The 19949-nt window shown below is 43.1% G+C and overlaps 1 protein-coding gene across 1 annotated transcript in view; it reads right to left on the bottom strand.

Moving 5' to 3' along the window:
• Nucleotides 1–19949, bottom strand: part of SLC4A8 (solute carrier family 4 member 8) — a 324851-nt gene that overhangs the window by 68007 nt on the left and 236895 nt on the right. Inside the window, exons 9-14 of the mRNA XM_075337135.1 lie at nt 11371–11458; nt 10741–10887; nt 8823–8923; nt 4116–4290; nt 3553–3686; nt 1110–1355 (exon numbers count right to left, since the gene is read on the bottom strand). Coding sequence (XP_075193250.1) covers nt 1110–1355; nt 3553–3686; nt 4116–4290; nt 8823–8923; nt 10741–10887; nt 11371–11458 — 891 coding nt within the window. The remainder of the gene's footprint in view (nt 1–1109; nt 1356–3552; nt 3687–4115; nt 4291–8822; nt 8924–10740; nt 10888–11370; nt 11459–19949) is intronic.

The following is a 19949-nucleotide window of genomic DNA, read 5'->3' as shown; positions in this document are numbered from 1 at the left end:
TCACATTTGTTGAATATCACGGGCAGATGTGGAAACGCCTCATCCCGTCCAGGCTCCTCCCCAGCCCCGCTCATTATAGTGGAAAAGAAACAAGTTGGTGTAAAAACACTAGAAGTCGCAATATTTTTGAGCAGCTCATTCTTGCGTAAAAATATTGTAACTTTCCAAAGCTTTTACACCATTTTTCTGGAGTAACAGCTATGATGAATCAGCCCATAATTCTGATATAAAAATGTCACCATGAATTGTTAATGATAATAGTTGAATTCAAAGTTTTTCCAGCTGCACAAAAATATCAAATTTATTCTACGGACAGGGTTTAAAAAAAACAGATGTAGAAACTTGGCACTCAAGATAAATGTGAATAGTGGTCTTTTATTGAGAAGAACTTGTAGGACCAGCACAACCACAGATGTTTTGGTCAAAGACCTTCATCAGTGTGCATACAGGAGGTCCTCAGAAGGTATATCAACTTGGCAAATGCCGTAGTCAGGTATGACGTGGTGTCCAACCTGACTACGCCAGTTGTCAAGTTGCTTTACTTTCTGAGGACCCCCTGCACGCACACTGATGAAGGTGTTTGACCGAAACGTCTGTCCTACCTGAATACGCCAATTGCCAAGTTGCTATACCTTCTGAGAACTCCCTGCACGCACACTGATGAAGGTCTTTGACCGAAACGTCTGTCCTACCTGAATACGCCAGTTGCCAAGTTGCTATACCTTCTGAGAACTCCCTGCACGCACACTGATGAAGGTCTTTGACCGAAACGTCTGTCCTACCTGAATACGCCAGTTGCCAAGTTGCTATACCTTCTGAGGACTCCCTGCACGCACACTAATGAAGGTCTTTGACCGAAACGTCTGTGCTTATGCTGGTCCTACAAGTTCTTCTCAATAAAAGACCACTATTTACATTTATCTTGAGTGCCAAGTTTCTACATCTACATGAGACGGTTTTGGACTCTATGTGAGCACCACCCCAGAAGTGCCGTGTGTATCAACTCACAGGGTTTAAAAAAGTGTCCTATGTCTAACAGAATTTCCAAGAATTAGTATCCCGTTCTGTAACCGATATACAAACATGGTCAGAAAAGGTAAAACACTCACTAGTAAAGCGTTAGTTCGTCCAGTTGACTGTGCATGTGAACAGGATACGTCTCCCCCAAATGTATCAGCTTCTCTATGGCTTCATAGATAAAAATAATACAAATCAGCGAGGCAAAGGCTTCCTCTGTAAAACGAGTGATGTAACAAACCAACGAGCTGGCATCAGTGGCGACCAGAACAATGCAGAGGAAAGCTGTCCACAGCCCAATGCACGCTCGCAGTGATAGATATGACAGGTCATGGTCTCTAGAAGAGAAGCGAGGCAGATAACAGTTATTATAATGGGAAGAGGCAGGCCGCACTTGCTCACAGGGTGGAAATAGTAATAAAAGACAAACACGCTCATGAATCAGGTAACACAATGCTGGAGGAAAGCCGCGTGCAGCTCTTAAATTTGTAAGAATTCAATCCAACTGAGATTTCACTTTCAAAGAAATACAGTCATTATGATTACGATCCCGCCGGATATATGGAATAGGTCTGTACTTTGTTGTGATCCTTTTCAAAGTCCAAACAATGAAATGTTCTGGTAAAGACATAAAAGACTACAAACCGTTTTAAAAAAATATGACAATTGATCCAGATATTACGGTGTGGATATTTCCCAGAAAAAAATATCAAATACGTAAAGGAAGACAAAAAATGATAGTGCCTTACATCTCAGGAAGAAAACACATTTACATTAATCAAAGGCTTCATTATGTATTACTCAGAACATAAATAAAACATGAAGGCGAAGAACAAGGAAATGGCAATATCAATGTCGACATGTCCTAGAAGAGTTCAGGAACAATCACACAAGTCGATGATTTAGAAGAGAACTAATGATTGCTGCCACTTGTTACGTGGGAAAAATGACGTCTAACGCGACAATGGTTCTGTCCCATAATGCAAATAGTGCTAGGAGGGTGAATGTTCCCAGAAGAACAATGCAAAGACAATTTATGTTGTTATCCTGAATGCACAATGTCTTCTCAAAATATAAAAGTCAAAGATAATACACCCTGTATTATTACAAGGCAGAAGCCTGCAGCTCGCATTCACCGACATCCAGAGCATAAAGCAGAATTCCCATATGGTGCCATGTCACGCAGCACCTGCCATCATCTGCTCAATTCTGCATTGTGAAACTCTGAATAAGCCCTCAAGTGCATAGCCATATTACCTAGCCATTTCTCATTTTGTTTTTCTTGTTTTGTTTTTTTGTTCCTTTTTGCCTTCCACGAGCTATAAGATCTTTTATTTTTCCATTTAAAGGAATCTGACAGCAAGATTTCACACCCCAAACTACTTATATGCACACGTCGCTTTTCAGAAGACAAGTCCAGCCATACCTTTATATGGCAAGTCCCTTCCTACATTACTAAGAAACCAACATTTTAATTGATATGCAAATGAGGCTGTAGATCTGAAGTCTTTTTTCACTCCAGCTCTATTCCCTGCACAGCTCCACCTCCTCCTCCCTTCCAATGTCACACCAGTCCCAGTGTAACAGGCTGGCATATACCCACAGTCTAGACTACACCTGGGTTTAAAGTGGCCTAGGCTAGATTATACTCCGGGGTATACAGTGGCCTGGTCCAGACTATACCTGGGGTTAAAGTGGCCTAGGCTAGATTATACTCTGGGGTATACGGTGGCCTGGTCCAGACTATTCCTGGACCTGGGTTTAAAGTAGCCTAGGCTAAATTATACTCTGGGGTATACTTTGGCCTGGTCCAGACTAAGATTATACTCCGGGGTATACTTTGGCCTGGTCCAGACTATACCTGGGTTCCACATTAGATGGGTATATTCTGGCCTGGAGGGGTATAGTTCGACTTAGGTTATTTTACACCCCAAGGCAGGGGCGGACAAATCATTGGTGCAAACTGTGTGGCCGCACAGGGGCCCAAGAGGTAAGGGGGCCCATTTATATCTCCAAAGCAGGTGGAATTGTGTAATATGATGAGCAAGGCCCCATATACTGTTCTTGCACAGGCGTACTTTTCGGTCTGTGTCGTGGGGCATAATTTAGCCTAGGGCAGTTTATCCCTGGGGTATACTCTGGCCTGGGCCAAACTATACCCGAGCTTAATCTGGGAAGGGGTTAATTTGGCTTGCTACACAGGGAAAGTAGATCCAGACATCGCTGGAATGGTGCATGCACTGAAAGGGAGTATAGCGGTTATTATTTTACATGGGGGAACTATGATGATTGGGAAAGCTTTGCTCGAGTAATGGACAAGCCCTTTAATATTATGTGTGGTGTATGATACTTCATTAGCCTCTAGAACAGACAAAAATAGGAAGACAGTCTATAATATGACAAACGAGGGAACATACTCCATATTTTGTATTCTGTGTGCGGTTACCTTTCTACTAAACTGTGTATAATTTCATTTTATTTTCCAAAAAAGACTTCAATTCTCTTAATAAATTAGACATGAGAATTTGGTCTTACTTGCAAAACTTGAAAAGAATTTTCTCGAACACCAACACAGGTCCTGTGCTCCCCAAGATGGTGAGGGGCTGTCCAGCAAACAAAGAGTAAGCGATTCCGGTCATAGAAGCACCAAACAGGGATTCTATTGCACTCTGCAGGGGCACAAACAGCGGATTATTCACGGCACATCAATACATATCTAATGTAAAAGAGACATAAAACAGCAGTGTCCATGTGGAGATGGGAGATATTGCTGTAATATATTTACTGCTAGAAGTGATTTGCTGGTAAATTAGGATTGCTATGTAGCATAATTGGGAATATTAATGTATCTGTATACTACAACCAGTATAAAGATTGTGGAAAAAGCTGAGCTGTAAAGTCATTAATTGGTCATTAAATAGAAAGCTGATCCGCTCAGTGGTTAAATAAAGCCAAAGATGGGGATTATCCTGATTCGAGGTAAGCGATGGCAGTTTACCAGCTGATCTAATGAGCAAAGGTTTCTAGGCGGCTTGTAATCAACATGAAGATAGGTGAGGATGGATGTAGTCAGAATTAGGCACATGGAATTTCCTTACTATTCGACCTTCGGTCGCTTCTCCAAGCAAACCCCCAAATGTGATGACCGGAGACATGCAAGCACAGTATAGGAAGAGGAAAGAAGCCACACACTGCAAGCTCAGCGCATCCCTGTAGTCACTCCAGTACCAAGGAGCTTTCCTTTTTATGTCTACCACCAGACCGCCAAATAGCCTGCAATGAATAATAGAGAGTGTGCTTCACTGCCAGGCAGACCACCAGGAGCAGAACTATAGTCTGGAAAATCGGGAAAATCCTGCCTTCACAGCTGAAATCTCAGTAGAACGCTCCTGTTTTTGCGCCAGTTGCTGACGGACCACATACACAACGGCAGTCATCAGATGATGGGCCGAGAGCAACTGTGCGCTGTCACACAGGCATACTGCACTCACTGTACTGTATGTATACATGGATATGATCATACATTTTATACAGATATTGGTAACATACAATTATTCTTACAAGCAGAACATTTTTGCTGTGGACTAAAATGTAGAGTTTTTTGGCTTTCATATATATACATATACACACACATATATTATATATATATATATATATATATATATATATATATATATATATATATATATATATATATATATATATATATATGTGTATATGTATATATATATATATATATATATATATATACATATACATACATACACACATATATATATTATATATATATATATATATATAATATATTATACAGAACATAGCCCTAAGTGCTCTGTGATGTGACATCTAGATTATGCCTCCAAAGAGTAATTACTCGCTACTTCATCTGTAGGCAGCACATATATGTAGGTGAGTGACTGAGCAATATCATGACTGAAAGCCTAAAGGCTGCTTTACACGCTACGACATCGCTAATGCGATGTCGTTGGGGGTCATGGAATTTGTGACGCACATCCGGCCTCGTTAGCGATGTCGTTGCGTGTGACACATATGAGCGATTTTGAATCGTTGCAAAAACGTTCAAAATCACTCATCGGTGACATGGGGGTCCCTTCTCAAATATCGCTGCTGCAGCGTGTACGATGTAGTTCGTCGCTCCTGCGGCAGCACACATCACCCCATGTGACGCCGCAGCAACGAGGAACCTCACCTTACCTGCAGCCGCCCGCAATGCGGAAGGAAGAAGGTGGGCGGGATGTTACGTTCCGCTCATCTCCGCCCCTCCGCTTTGATTGGGCGGCCGCTTAGTGACGTGGCTGTGACACCGCACGGACCGCCCCCTTAGAAAGGAGGCAGTTCGCCGGTCACAGTGACGTCACAGGGCGGGTAACTAGTGTGACGGGTCCGGGCAACGTTGTGCGCCACGGGCAGCAATTTGCCCGTGTCGCACAACCAATGGGGGCGAGTACCCACGCTAGCAATATCGGTACCGATATTGCAGCGTGTAAAGTGGCCTTAAATCATTCCCCATCTCAGCGTTCCAGAGATGGGATATACTGTAACGAATACAATATTGATTCACGTGAAATCAAGATTTTCAGGTTTTGAATAGAGAAAGGGCTTTTTTTTTTAACATCAGGTTTTGTGGGTTTTTTGCATAAAAGAAAAATGGACCATTTTAATCAAATAGGTTTTCATAATTTTTTTTTATGTGTCCGTTTTTACAATTTACTAAGGTTCCATACTTCTACCCATTACGCCAGCGTTTCACAAACTCCAGTCCTCACAGCCCACAACAGATCATATTTCAGGATTTCCTGATTACACGGGTAAGAGAACTTGTAGCGGTTTCTGATGACTTGATAATGCCATCACCTGAGCTCTACTAAGGAAAATCTGAAAACCTCATCTGTTGGGGGCCGTGAGGAATGAAATTGGATAACATTGTATTAGACAGTAAAAACCAGTACTAGGATGCTACACAGATAACATCCATCCATCTGTTTTTCATGGACGCAATTACATGAATTAGAAGGGTTTGATTTGCATGTTGGATCAAAATCTGACAACAACTGTACTGGTGACCATGTCTATAGACTATAATGGGTAATTGATTGAACACAGAAACATTGACGTGTGACTGGGGCCAGTAGTCTTCGAGTATGGCTACAGTCACACATCCAATTTTCTTGAAAGTGTTATATCAATGTTTTAATGACTAGAAGACATAGACTAAAAGCGTACTATGCATATGTGACCTCAGGTGGGGTCATTTAGTTTAATGAAGTACCCTGAGGTCAGGTTACCTGCAGTCACAGGTGGAGGACCGCAACTTATCTGAGTGATGTCACCGCTGATTGCAGCTCAGTCTCTGCCTGCAGTTACAGTGTACAGACATGTTCCATTGATCACGCGCTGTAATTTCAAGTAAATATGAATCGTCGTGGGACCTTGTGAGAATTACGTTGGTCTTGCAGGGGTATATTGTGGGTTAATAAAGTGGTGAAATAGAGTGTATTTTAGTTTTTTATTCCAAATAAATGATTTTTTGAGCGAATGGGTTTATTTCTTTTAACTTACAGATTAGTAATGGGAAGGGTCTCAAACGCATCCCATACTAATCTAGGGCTTAGTGGCAGCTATGGACTGCCATTAACTTCTTATTATCCCGATTGCCACTGTGCCAGGGCAATCGGGAAAAGCCGAGTAAAGTGCTGAGATTGTCACATCTAATAGATGGAACAATCCTGGGCTGCTGCAGGCTGCTATTTTTAGGCTGGGGGCTCCCAATAACCATGTGTTTCTCCAGCCTGAGAATACCAGCCTCCAGCTGTCGGGCTTTATCATGGCTGGGTATAAAAATTGGGGGGACCGCACACTGTTTTTTAAATTATTTAAATAATTAAAAAAAAAAAAGAAAAAAAAAAACCTACATGTGATTACTCTTAGTTTTATACACAGCCAAGATAAGTGCACGACGGGGGCTGCGCTGGACATCATAATATGGGGGGGATCCTATGCCAATGTTTTTATTTATTTTTACCGTATGCTATAGATCCGCAGACCGGGTCTGTGATTGAAAGCGTAAGACACGCTGCCACTCAGCGTGGGGGTGCTGTCTGACTGCAACCAATCACAGATGACAATGGGCGGGGAAAGCAGTAAAAATGCATAAGCATAATGAGCGGCCCTGGAAGAAGAATGAGAGGCCGCGGGAGCAGTTACATCCGCGCTGGAGTCTCATTAAGTATAGCGTCGCTTGCTTTATTCTTTTTTCTTTATTTTTTCTTTTATTACCCAAGTGCCAGATCCACCACTAATCACAACTCAATATAGTGCTGAATTAAAGGAATTTTTATTTAGTTCTGAAAGCAAAGTGGTGTTATAGAACAAATAATAGACAATAATAGCATAGGGGTTGGAATTCAACAGTGCTTGCTCCTGCTCATTCACACCGCTCTGACATTATACATTTCAGTGTAGACAATAACAAGATGTACAAAGTGACATCAATGTCTGGTAAATACATTAGGGAACTGAGAAATACCATCCAATATGTGATCAATATCATCCCTATACACATAATGTGTGTGTGTGTGATATATATATATATATATATATATATATATATATATATATCACACACACACACACATTATGTGTATAGGGATGATATTGATCACATATTGGATATGTATATATATATACACACACAGTATATACATACACACACAAATACACTCCCACATCCTGGATATTTCTAGAGTGGAAAGTCAAAGTGGAAAGTCAATTTCCTATCTGGAGCAAACAGTAATGTATTTACATGTGCTATACTAAGAACCTGCTAGTCACCGAGAGCTTAAAAGGGGTATTGCCATCTCCAAGATCCTATTCCAATAAGAACTAGGTCTAATAATATCTCTGTTAGCAAATAACAATAATTAGAAATGTAGTACAGCAAGGGAAAAAGAGCGAGAGAAAAAGAACGTAAGAATGAGAGAGGGAGCGAGAAAGAGGAAGAGAAAGAGTGAGAGAGTGAAAGAGCGAGAGAGAAAGAGAAAAAGAGAAAGTGAGAAAGTGTGAAAGAGAGAAAGAGAGAAAGAGAAAGAGAACGAAAGAAAGAGGAAAAGAAAGAGGAAGAGAGAGAGAGAGAGAGAGAGAGAGAAAGGAAGAGAAAGAGAGAGAAAGAGAAAGATAAGGAGAAAGAGTGAGAGAAAGAGAAAGTGAGAGAAAGAAAAAGATAAGGAGAAAGTGAGATAAAGAGAAAGTGAGAGAGAGTGTGAAAAAGAAAGCGAGAGAGACAGAGAAAGAAAGAGAAAGAAATAAAGAAAGAAAAAGAGAAAAAGGGAAAGAGAAAGAAGAGAGGAGAGAGAGAAAGAGAATTAGAAAGAGAAAGATAGAGAGATAGCGAGAGATAGAGAATGCTTGAGTTTCCTACTGACTTCCATTATGCTCGCTATTCGAGCTGAGCCTGTGAGCGCCTGACCGGCTTGATTTGAGTACCGAGCACTCGAACCATTTTACTGTTCGCTCATCACTAGTTATTTTATGAAGAAAAGAAGGATATACTAGAAATCCCTTCAATATTGTCATGTTACATAGAAATAAGTTGCAAATTCTGGTAAATGCCACATATTTTTCCTCTGAACCAATAAGGTGTATTTTGTAGACTCTGGTTACCGTGAACTACAAGACTGTTGTAACAGAATACAATTTAGGGCAGAGGCGGCACGTGACACTAGTCTCCTGGGTGTACTCGGAGCTCCTGTCTCTAGAGGACATTATTACGGGCCACATTCACTGACCTCCCTGTGCGCTGCAGCTCAGGTCCACTGTGCTCATGCTCTGGTTCAGGATCCACATGACAGACATTTCCATTGGGGACTCCCGGCATCTTCCTTTTCTCCTGAAGGATGATTATGTAATAAAACCTTTTACAGTGAAATGCAATTATGCAGGAACACACCACTGCTTACCAGTCACTGTTCTGTGAATAGCACATTTATATATCATATAGATATGGGGGTTCATTACACGCATAGATGAGAAATCCCATTACTATAAAATATGGCATAATGATGTCATAAAATCCTATACATTCATGGTTAGATGTAGCCAGAGAAAATTCTTGTTGTTTTAAAGGCAATGTATACCTTTACACACAATTTTTATTTTTAGTATTTCCTTCCAGTTTTCCGGTTTAAACATTCAATCATCTAAAGGTTATGAGAGGGTTAAAATCTAAAATAAAAATAAAATGAGATGGTACTCACCTTTTCTCTGGGCCATCATTGTCTATCTATTGCTGCCACGGTTTCCATTTATAGGCTGCAGCAATGATGTCATACCTACAGTGCACATCATCGCTGCAGCCAATCAATGTGCTCAGCATTTAGTGCTATCTACATTGGCCAAGCAACTGAGCTTAGTGATTGGCTGCAGCAGTGACAGGTTAAAGCCTGCAAACAGATATGGAAGCAGCAGAGAGCTTCTATTTGAACAGTGAAAGTTAAGTATCAACTCAGGTGTTTTAACCCTCTGTCAGCCTTTGGATGATAAAATATTAAAAGCAGAAACCCCCTTTAAGCAACTTTATAAATAGTTTCTAGTATAAAAATTCTACTATCTTGCTGCCTATGAATGACTATACATCCTTTATCTAGCTGAGGGTTTTTGTAAATCTGATACAAATCTGTCACAGCTTCTTCTTCTAGGCCCTCTCAGCTCCGATCTTCCTCTCTGTGTTAGAGATAGCAGGAGAAAAATGGGTGGGGGGAGATGTACACAGATCTGTAGCAGAGAGATGGAGAGCATCTTGGAGGGCACAGAAAACAAGACTTCGACTAGGATGAAAGCACAGAGAGGAAATCACAGTGCTGGAGCGGTGCTGATACATGAAAGCAAGTGAAGACTGTAATACTCTGGATACACACAGACCTAATATCCAGCCTGTATTACTGGGAAAGACACTCAGACAGAAAAATCTCAAGCTAGGATCAGGCTGTAAATTGTATATAGGGGGCTCCTAGAAGGAATGAAGATTAAAAAAACAAAATGCAATGCAAAGTAACCACTAGTACGGCGACCATTTAGAGGAGATGTGGACAGTAGGGAATGTTAGGGACCCTAGGGACAGCCGCCATGGAATGGGGGGCACCCGCTAACTTATGGTGTTATTAACTCCGTTGTTAGGTAATGAGCAGTGTTAGGGATCCCTAGGGTGTTCTAGTCATCACGTAAGGTAACCACTAGCATAAGTAATATCTTTTCAAAATCATTTAATCTTTTTTAACTCTACAGAATTCAGGAGAAAGTATCTATGTGCCTAGGAATGCCTTTCTAACAAAAGTGATCAGGGGTATAGCCATAGGGGTGAAAGGATGGTAGATGCAGCCAGAACTTGTGGGCTCACAATGATAGTTTGAGATATAAGGCGGCTCTATGGTCTAAGGGGGAGGGTGGCCTCTAATTATTTTGCAAAAAAGGTCAAGGAACTTCACGTTATGGTTCTATTACGCCTGGCTATATCTATATAGGATTCCAGCACCAATCGCCTTCAAATGTTCTTTTTTGAATGCTGGATTTCCTTACTATTATATCAAGAACTGGGAACCTATCTGGGCACCTACACGTACAGAGGGCCATATCTTTTCTGTTCTATATCTATATAGGCGCAGTGAGTGAGATGAAGCACGACGAAGGTCCGGTCACGCTGACACTCACTTGAGAAGGAACATTCTTTGGTGGCTCAATTCTGATGGATGGATCCCATTCTCCTGGTGGGAGCACAGTTACTTGATCCAAGAACTCGTCAATCCCAGCTAATAAGTCTCCTCTGTCCTTCGCTTTGTAAGCAACATCATGGAAAATCTTTAAAAGCATTATTAGTTTATGATGGTAATTGTTAAGGATGGTGGTTGACATCTTATAGAATCCTGTCACCAGGGTCAGATTTGGCTTTTAAACCTTATTAAAAGACACATTAACACAGGTTGCTCTGATATTGACAGATGGAGACCTGCGCCATCCATGATGCCCTTTCCTTAGCAGAATCCACAATACGTTATAGTTCACTCGGAGGCATTGGGAGCCCACACGGTAATAAATATTGATTCTGAACAATAAAACCATTTTTTGCCAATGTCCTCGTGAATAAACCCGTAAATATGGAGCTTAGACTGACCCTGGTGAGAGGCTGTTATCAAAATCAATACAACACAAAATATAAAACAATGTATTCTCAAAAGAAGGCAATAACGTATGCAACATATTTCAGATTACTAAAAACTTCACCTCAAACTGCGTGATTCACACATATATGAACATAAGGCTACTATATACAGCATTGCATACCTCATCTGTCATTATGGTAGCCATTGATCGGCCAATCTCATGGTATTGTTGTGCTTTTCCTACTGGCCCCACCAAGATGAATAAAAATCTAAAAGACATATGGCGAAATAGAAGAAAATGATTAGTCTCAGACTTTGAAATGTTAAAGTAGGTTTCCCATCTTGTCCGTTTAGGTCATATCCACAGAATATGCCATGAATGTAAATTCCGGCCTCAGTCTAAAGAACAGGACCCCGTTGCGGGTCGCATTAGTTGTCCCTAATCTGTACATTTATGGAATATTTTGTGTATAGGTCAAATATCAGATTCCATTTTTGCTTCATTAAAAAAAAAAAACACAAAAAAAACAACAACAACAACAACAAAAAACAGGAACTAAACAAAAACTAGAAAATTACTTAGTATGGTTGACAAAAAACCCAAATATGTACATCAAGTTCCATAAAACAGGACAGCTTAAAGAGGTTGTCCACTACTTTTACATTGATGGCCTATCCTTAGGATAGGTTTTTAATGTCGGATCGTCCGGGGTCTGACACCCGGTACCCCGTCGATCAGCTGTTCTTGGAGCCGGCGGTGGCAGCAGGAAATGCTCAGTTCCGGAGCTGCTCATCCTCTCGTAGCGGCTGCGGTCAGGTACTGAACATCCACCTACTATTCAGATCGATAGTAGGTGAATGTGAAGTACCCGGCCGCGGCCACTATCTGAAGATGGAGCAGCTCCAAAACTGAGCATTTCCGTCTGCCACTGCCAGCACCAGGAGCAGCTGATCGGTGGGGGTGTTGGGTGTCGGACCCCGGACGATCTGACATTGATGACCTGTCCTAAGGAAAGGCTATCAATGTAAAAGTAGTGGACAACCCCTTTAAGGGAACTCAAAGATGCATGTAGAACATAGCCTTATGAAAACTCATTTTATTTATTTTGAGGATACTATGTTTACAATTTTTTTATATTTTTAATTGAATCCTTAGGTGAAAACCCTTTGTGTAAGTTTATATACCTATATTTATATCCCCATATCTGACACAAATTGTTCCAAAAGGAATAGCATAAAACGGATGTTCATGTTACAGCTGGTCATGAGAAAATGAATTCTGTGTGTTTTTACAAACCGGGACATAAAAAGAAAAAAAAAGGTGGAAAGTTTTCAATTTATTTCAATACATATGTACAATATAAGAGACATTACACCATGTAATTCTTTAAAAAAAAAAAATAATAGGGAAAAATGTAGAAGCAGCAAGTGAAAAATTAAAATAAATGATCCCATGAATCACCAGCTAGTAGAACCACATTTTACAGCAATATCTTGAAGTAATGGTTTTGTGTAGGACTTTATCAGTCTCTTCTGGAGCACTTTTCCCCACACTCCTCTTTACAACGTTGCTTAAGTTCATTGAGGTTTGTGGTTATTTGTTAAAGCAAAGTCTCTTAAGGTCACAGCATTTCAAAGGCTTTGAGGTCTGGACTGTGACAGCCATTACACTTTGATTCTCCTCTTTTTTTAGCCATTCTGATCTAGATTTTATGTTGAGCTTGGGATCATTTTTGTGTTGGACGACTCAGTTTTGGCCAAGCTTTAGCTTTTGGATAGATTGCTTCACTTGTGACTCTAGGATGCTATAGTATAAGAAAGACTCAATACCTGCATGATAACAGATTTCAATGGATGCAAAACAAGCCCCGTCCATCACCGTGCTACACAGGTGGCATGAGGTGTATGTGTTGATATGCGGTGTTTAGTTGTCACCTAACATCTCTATATCTGATTAGTCTGTCCACTGGACATTGTTGCAAAAGTCTTGAGGTTTGTTCAGATGCAGCTTTGCAATCTTTAGACATGCTGTCATGTTCTTTTTAGAAAAAAAATAGGCTCTCTCTTGACAACCTGTCCGAAGCCAAACCTGTTAAGGGTACTTTCACACTTGCGTTGAACGGTATCCGTTGCATTGCGTTGTGTAACGGATGCAACGGATGTGTTGCATATAGTGGCACAACGGATGCAACGGATGCTGCAAAACAACGCAATTCGTTTTGATTTTTTTTTATTTTTTTTTACAGTTTTACCAGCGGCAGACTATTGTAAACGATCAGCTGATCGCTCCCTGCAGCCGGCCGCCGGGTGATCAGCTGATCGCTCCCTGCAGCCGGCCGCCGGGTGATCAGCTGATCGCTCCCTGCAGCCGGCCGCCGGGTGATCAGCTGATCGCTCCCTGCAGCCGGCCGCCGGGTGATCAGCTGATCGCTCCCTGCAGCCGGCCGCCGGGTGATCAGCTGATCGCTCCCTGCAGCCGGCCGCCGGGTGATCAGCTGATCGCTCCCTGCAGCCGGCCGCCGGGTGATCAGCTGATCGCTCCCTGCAGCCGGCCGCCGGGTGATCAGCTGATCGCTCCCTGCAGCCGGCCGCCGGGTGATCAGCTGATCGCTCCCTGCAGCCGGCCGCCGGGTGATCAGCTGATCGCTCCCTGCAGCCGGCCGCCGGGTGATCAGCTGATCGCTCCCTGCAGCCGGCCGCCGGGTGATCAGCTGAGCGCTGTCGCTTGCCGACGGCCGGGCGCTCAGCTGAACGTTCGGCCACCGTGAGCCAAAATAAAGTTTTTTGTTTTTTTTTTAAATCAAAAAGAGCATGCGCAGTGGAATCCAGAGGATTCCGCTGCTCAAAATAACGTTACATGCTGCGTTCCTCCCGCTGGGCGGAAGCAACAGAGCGTCGCCCAGCGGAAGCAACGCAGGTCCTTTTGGTACAATCCGTCACCCATACAAGTCTATGGGAAACAGCGGAATCCGTTAACGGATTCCGCTGTTTTCCAAAAGGGCGGATTGTAACGGAAGGAAATAAACGCAAGTGTGAAAGTACCCTAAGGCCCCTTTCAGACGTCTGTGTTTAATCAGGTACAATCCTCATGCATCGATATGGTCATACGTGTCACCGATCTGTGTTTGCATACGTGTGACATCAGTGTGACATGTACCGGAGAAAACACGGCTCTTTGAAATAATAAAAAAATTCTATATACACCTGTATCCAGCGGTGATGTCTTCGGCTCTGCTGCCTCCTGCTTCTGACCGCCGCTCATTATATCCATTGATTATTCACTGCACTGAGGAGCTAAGGCGGAGCATTGCGGGGACAGCACTGGATACATCACCACTGAGGACAGCATCGCGAGGACAGGTGAGTATGTAGCGATCAGTGTGTGTGAAGTGACGTTGAGGTGGTTCTAGAGGCAGCCGAGAGTTTCTGCCTTCATCCATATAAAATGCTCTGACTATTTCATATCCTTGGCTTGCAAACTAGCTCTATTCCAGAAAGAAGAGAACTGTCTCTCTAGCATAATCTAACGCAGCGTTTGGCAAAGTGCGGCCCGCAGGCCACATCCGGACCACGACGGCTGAAGGGATGAAATCAGTGGACCGTGAGCTACTCCATGCACTGCCCCCGCCGCCTGCAGCCCGATGTCACCGCTATTTGCATCCATAGTATGCAGACAGTGGTAAACACATTGGTGGACAGTGCCGCTGGCTCAGTCTTCCACCAATCAGTGTGAAGCACAGAAGACGCTATGACGCCACACTATTGGATTTGCATTGTGAAATGTCAATGCATGGAAGGCCAGAGCAGAGCACTGGGAGAACAGGGGGTGAAGGGAGTATATATATCATTTTTTTTTCATTTGTATGGGATGTTTGCATGTATGTAGGAGGCTGTGAGGGCACATTATGTATAAAGAAGGTTATGTGGGACTCACACTTTATAAAGGAGGCTATATTGGGCTCACTCTGTATATAGGATGCTATGTGGGGGATCATGCTGTATTTAGGAGGCTATGTGGAGCTCGTAATGTATATAGGAGGCTAGGTGGGGCTCATAATGTACATAGTAGGCTATGTGGGGCTCATAATATACATAGGAGGCTATGTGGGGCTCATAATATACATAGGAGGCTATGTGGAGCTCATGCTGTATTTAAGACGCTATGTGTGGGTGTAGTATATTTAGGAGAATGTGTGGGCTCATAATGTATGTAGGGGGCAGAGTTAGAGTTAACACTGTGTATATAGAGTAACTATGTGGGGCTCAAACTGTATATAGGGGGGGGATGTGTGAGGGCTCATTCTGTATGTTGGGAGCGATGTTAGGGCTCATGCCGTACACAGAGGGCTGTGGGGGCTCATACTGCATATAGTGGGATGTCACCATATTTAGTTCTGCTCAGTATTAAATGATAAAATATTAATATTGAGCATAATTAATTTCAGCCTATTGGGTCAGCCCTCTACATCAGTCATGGTCTCTCGTGGACCCTCAGGAAAATTAATTGCCCATCCCTAATCTAAAGGCATTAGTAAGACAGTTTTCTTCCTTCTTAAAAAGGGCTAATTTGCCTACTTTTTACCATGGAGCATTGCCTGTTCACTCCATGTTTCTGCAATATGTATAGGTTCCCTTTGAATTTCCCTAAAAATGGAATTTAGACAAATCCCTGATGAGGCAAAATGTTCTGTGCTTTTGTTTTATTTTCTGAAAGTCTGTTCAGACGGGCACAGAATTGTAGGCTGCTGTTTCTGTGCCCATCTGAACAAACGAGACAGAAAAAAAGAAAAAAACACCCCCATTGGGGATTTGTCGGAATACCATTGCAGCAGAGATTCAGGCAGAACTCCCTGGTTGCACAGCAGAAGCACTGTGTACAGGACCGTAGCTGAGTTCACATATCCAGCAATCATTCATTTGAATCCGATCTTGTAAAATCTAAATACTGTATCACTTTCCAACTGATGAAAAAAAACATTGGTTCATAATGACTTTAATGATCTAAAAATGGACCAAGCAGTAAGCTGTAGTGTACTTTTCTTCCCACTAAAAAAAATGATTACTGATGGTTCTGTTTGTTAAATACGTTGAAGTCAAAGTGAACGGATCAGTTTTTCATCAGCTTGAAATAGATCCAGTTTTTTGGCTTACTGGATCTCTTTCAAACAAAAAATTACTGGATATGAAGACTCGGCCTATAGGGGGCTTTACACGCAACAACATCGCTAACGAGATGTCGTTGGGGTCATGGAATTTGTGACGCACATCCGGCCTCGTTAGTGACGTCGTTACGTGTGAAACGCACGAATGACCGCTAACGATCAAAATTACTCACCATATCGTTGATCGTTGACACGTCGTTCTAATCTCAAATATCGTTGCTATTGCAGGTTGTTCATCGTTCCTGTGGCATCGCTATATGTGACACCGCAGGAACGAGGAACAACATCGTACCTGCGGCCGCCCGCAATGAGGAAGGAATGAGGTGGGCGGGATGTTTCGCCCACTCATCTCCGCCCCTCCGCTTCTATTGGGCAGCCGCTTAGTGACGCCGAACGAACCTCCCCCTTAGAAAGGAGGCGGTTCGCCGGTCACAGCGACATCGCTAGGCAGGTAAGTATGTGTAACGGGGACTAACGATGTTGTGCGCCACGGGCAGCGATTTGCCCGTGATGCACAACTGATGGTGGCAGGTTCTTTCACCAGCGACACCGCTAGCGATGTTGCTGTGTGTAAAGTGGCCTTAAGTCTGTGGTCACAAGACTGAATTTTCTCCATCCGAGAAAAACAGTACGATTATGCTGATCAGAATTTTATCAGCGTGGGATCGGTCTTTCTCGGAGGTGGAGAGAGACAAAAAAAAAAAAAAAAGTTTCTCTACCTTCTCAATTATGTCAGTCCTTGAAATTCAGACTGCACTCGGATGTCATCGGAGTGTGATCTGATGTTTTCTATGGATCCATAAACCTCCATTGCTAATTTGGATCCGATGCTTGAATCAAAATCGGACATGTCAATGATTTTTTCCTCAGACCACTCAGTCTCAAGAAAAAGTTGGCCATGAGCACGGCCACATAGAATAAACATGAAAACCACGGATAGCTCTCGTCTCTCGTCTGATATAATCAGTCATGTACACGAGCCCTAATGCGCAGTTCACATGTCCAGTAATCCTCTACTGGAAACGGATCAAGCATGACCAGCTGAGGGAGGATTCTCCGGTCGTGATGTCTGTGTTACCAAACCCCTTATCCTTTAAGAATAAACACACGGACTGCATGCGACTTGGTTCAAAATGGCCACAGCAGCCTTTTATTGCCTATTGTTTACAAACTAACACCTTAGGGACGCCGTCCAACGGGCGACCCAAAACAACAACATAAAGGTAACAATAGACAATAATATTTACAAGACCCCCCCGGGTAGGCCCAATCCAATAACTACTACTCCCCCTGTCCCTGGCCGCAACACATCGACCCAAAAACGAGGTGCCAATCACCTACGGATTGACACCCCACACTTTGGCAGAACCCCGTGCCTGCCACATCCCGGAACCGAGAGCCACCATACCAAGACAATGACTCCCGGTCCAGCCATCAATCACTTCCAAACCTCTGGACCAGACCTACCACTCCGCTGCTGTGACAAATAGCATCCCAACTACCCAAACCACATCCCCCAGATAACAACACAAAGGGAGGGTGGGCGGGGATCGATCGGTGTCCGGAAGTAGAAGAGGTGGTAACTCTTCACTCTCCCAGACTAACCCTTTCCCTACTCCTCCTCTTCCTCCCAGGCTAAGATCATCCCCTAATGCCATATTAGGCATCCCTACAACTGTCCCTATTAACCCCATCACTTCCTACCTCCCCCTTGGTCATGTCGCCCCTCCCCACAAGTGGGTTCGTGGCTTTCTGCAGTAATCTTAGCGCCTGTGCACACATTATGATTTTGTTGCATTTATTCTGGGTAGTTTTGTCATAAAAACTGGAGTTTCCTGATATCAGGAAAATGAATGAGAGTCCTGAAGTCTATTATACATGTTGCTTATTTTCTCCTGGCAGACTTGGTGGAGATTTAAAGGGAACCTGTCAAGTGCAATATGTACCCAGAACTAATCCCTGCCTAACTGTCCATGTATCTAGTAGCATAGATGAAGAGATCTTTAGAAAAAGTATTTTTTATAATATGCTAATGAGGCTAATGAATGTGCAGCCTCAGAGGCATGGTCGATTTCACCGCTCTCTGGCGCCACCACACCCAACGCTGGATTTCAGCTCAGTACACATGATTAGAAGTCAGACTTCCAGTCATGCGTACTATGAAGCCAGGTGTACGCGTCCCAGCTTCAAACTGGTGTAGTGCGCATGACCAGAAGTCCGGGGACGTTCTGATCATGCGCACTGAGCCAAAAAGCAGCAGTATCAGCAGAGGTGAGTGCGACTATGTCTCTGATGCTGCGTATTCTTTCGCATGTTTGCACGCCCACAGGGAAGGCCGACCAGCCAAGGGAAGTAACGCCCTTGCGACTAGTCGCTGGCCTCATTATAATAATAAAGAATCTTTAAAAATACTTTTCCTAAAGATAAGGCCGGTCGCCATCTTACAATCTCTTTATGTTTGCTACTAGATACAGGGATCAGCAGTATGCACCTAGAACTGCTCATGGTTCTTAGTGCATATTGCACCTGACAGCTTCCCTTTAAATCTACAGTATGTCAATTCTTTCAGCATTTCTGCTGCAGATTCCACCCATACAAATGAGTGGGGGAAAATCAGCAACAGAAATGAGTCTAAAATGCATCAAAAGCATCTATACTTTACACTGTTTTTCCTGCTAAGAGATTCAGAAATTCCTGCACTAAATAGTTAATTTGTGCACATAACCTTAGATATAACTTTGTTTTTTGTCCGACTAAAAATCCACATTCCAACTGGACGCCTTTTTAACATTGAAACATATAGAAAACAGATCCATTAAATAGCTTTCTGTTTTTCTTCCATTTAAAAACAGAACCATTTTTTTTTTTGGTTTACTGAATCCATTTAAAACAAATGATTACAGAACATGCAAACTTAACATAGTCTAAGGGGTAGTTTGCACACTACGACATCGCAGGTGCGATGTCGGTGGGGTCAAATCGAAAGTGCCGCACATCTGGCGTCGCTGTCGACATCGTAGTGTGTAAATAGTTTTTGATATGATTAATGAGCGCAAAAACGTCGAAATCGTATTATCGGTGTAGCGTCGGTCATTTCCATAATTTCGGAAGGACCGATGTTACGATGTTGTTCCTCGTTCCTGCGGCAGCACACATCGCTGTGTGTGAAGCCACAGGAGCGAGGAACATCTCCTACCTGCGTCCCGGCTGCAATGAGGAAGGACGGAGGCGGGCAGGATGTTTACGTCCCGCTCATCTCCGCCCCTCTGCTTCTATTGGCCGCCTGCCGTGTGACGTCGCTGTGACGCTGCACGACCCGCCCACTTAGGAAGGAGGCGGGTCGCCGGCCAGAGTGACGACGCAGGGCAGGTAAGTGCGTGTGAAGCTGCCGTAGCGATAATGTTCGCTACGGCAGCTATCACAAGATATTGCAGCTGCGACGGGGGCGGGGACTATTGCGATCGGCATCGCAGCAATCGGCTTGCGATGTCATAGTGTGCAAAGTACCCCTAAGACATCAGCTAGATCTCCACTAGAGATGAGCGGACCTGTTGAAGTTTGGTTGGTTCATCCGGACTTTAGATAAAGTTTGGTTTGG

Source organism: Anomaloglossus baeobatrachus, chromosome 2, assembly GCF_048569485.1.
Source record: "Anomaloglossus baeobatrachus isolate aAnoBae1 chromosome 2, aAnoBae1.hap1, whole genome shotgun sequence".
Lineage (NCBI taxonomy): Eukaryota > Metazoa > Chordata > Amphibia > Anura > Aromobatidae > Anomaloglossus > Anomaloglossus baeobatrachus.
The sequence above is the reverse complement of the archived record's forward strand: the minus strand, read 5'-3'. Positions and strand labels throughout refer to the sequence as shown.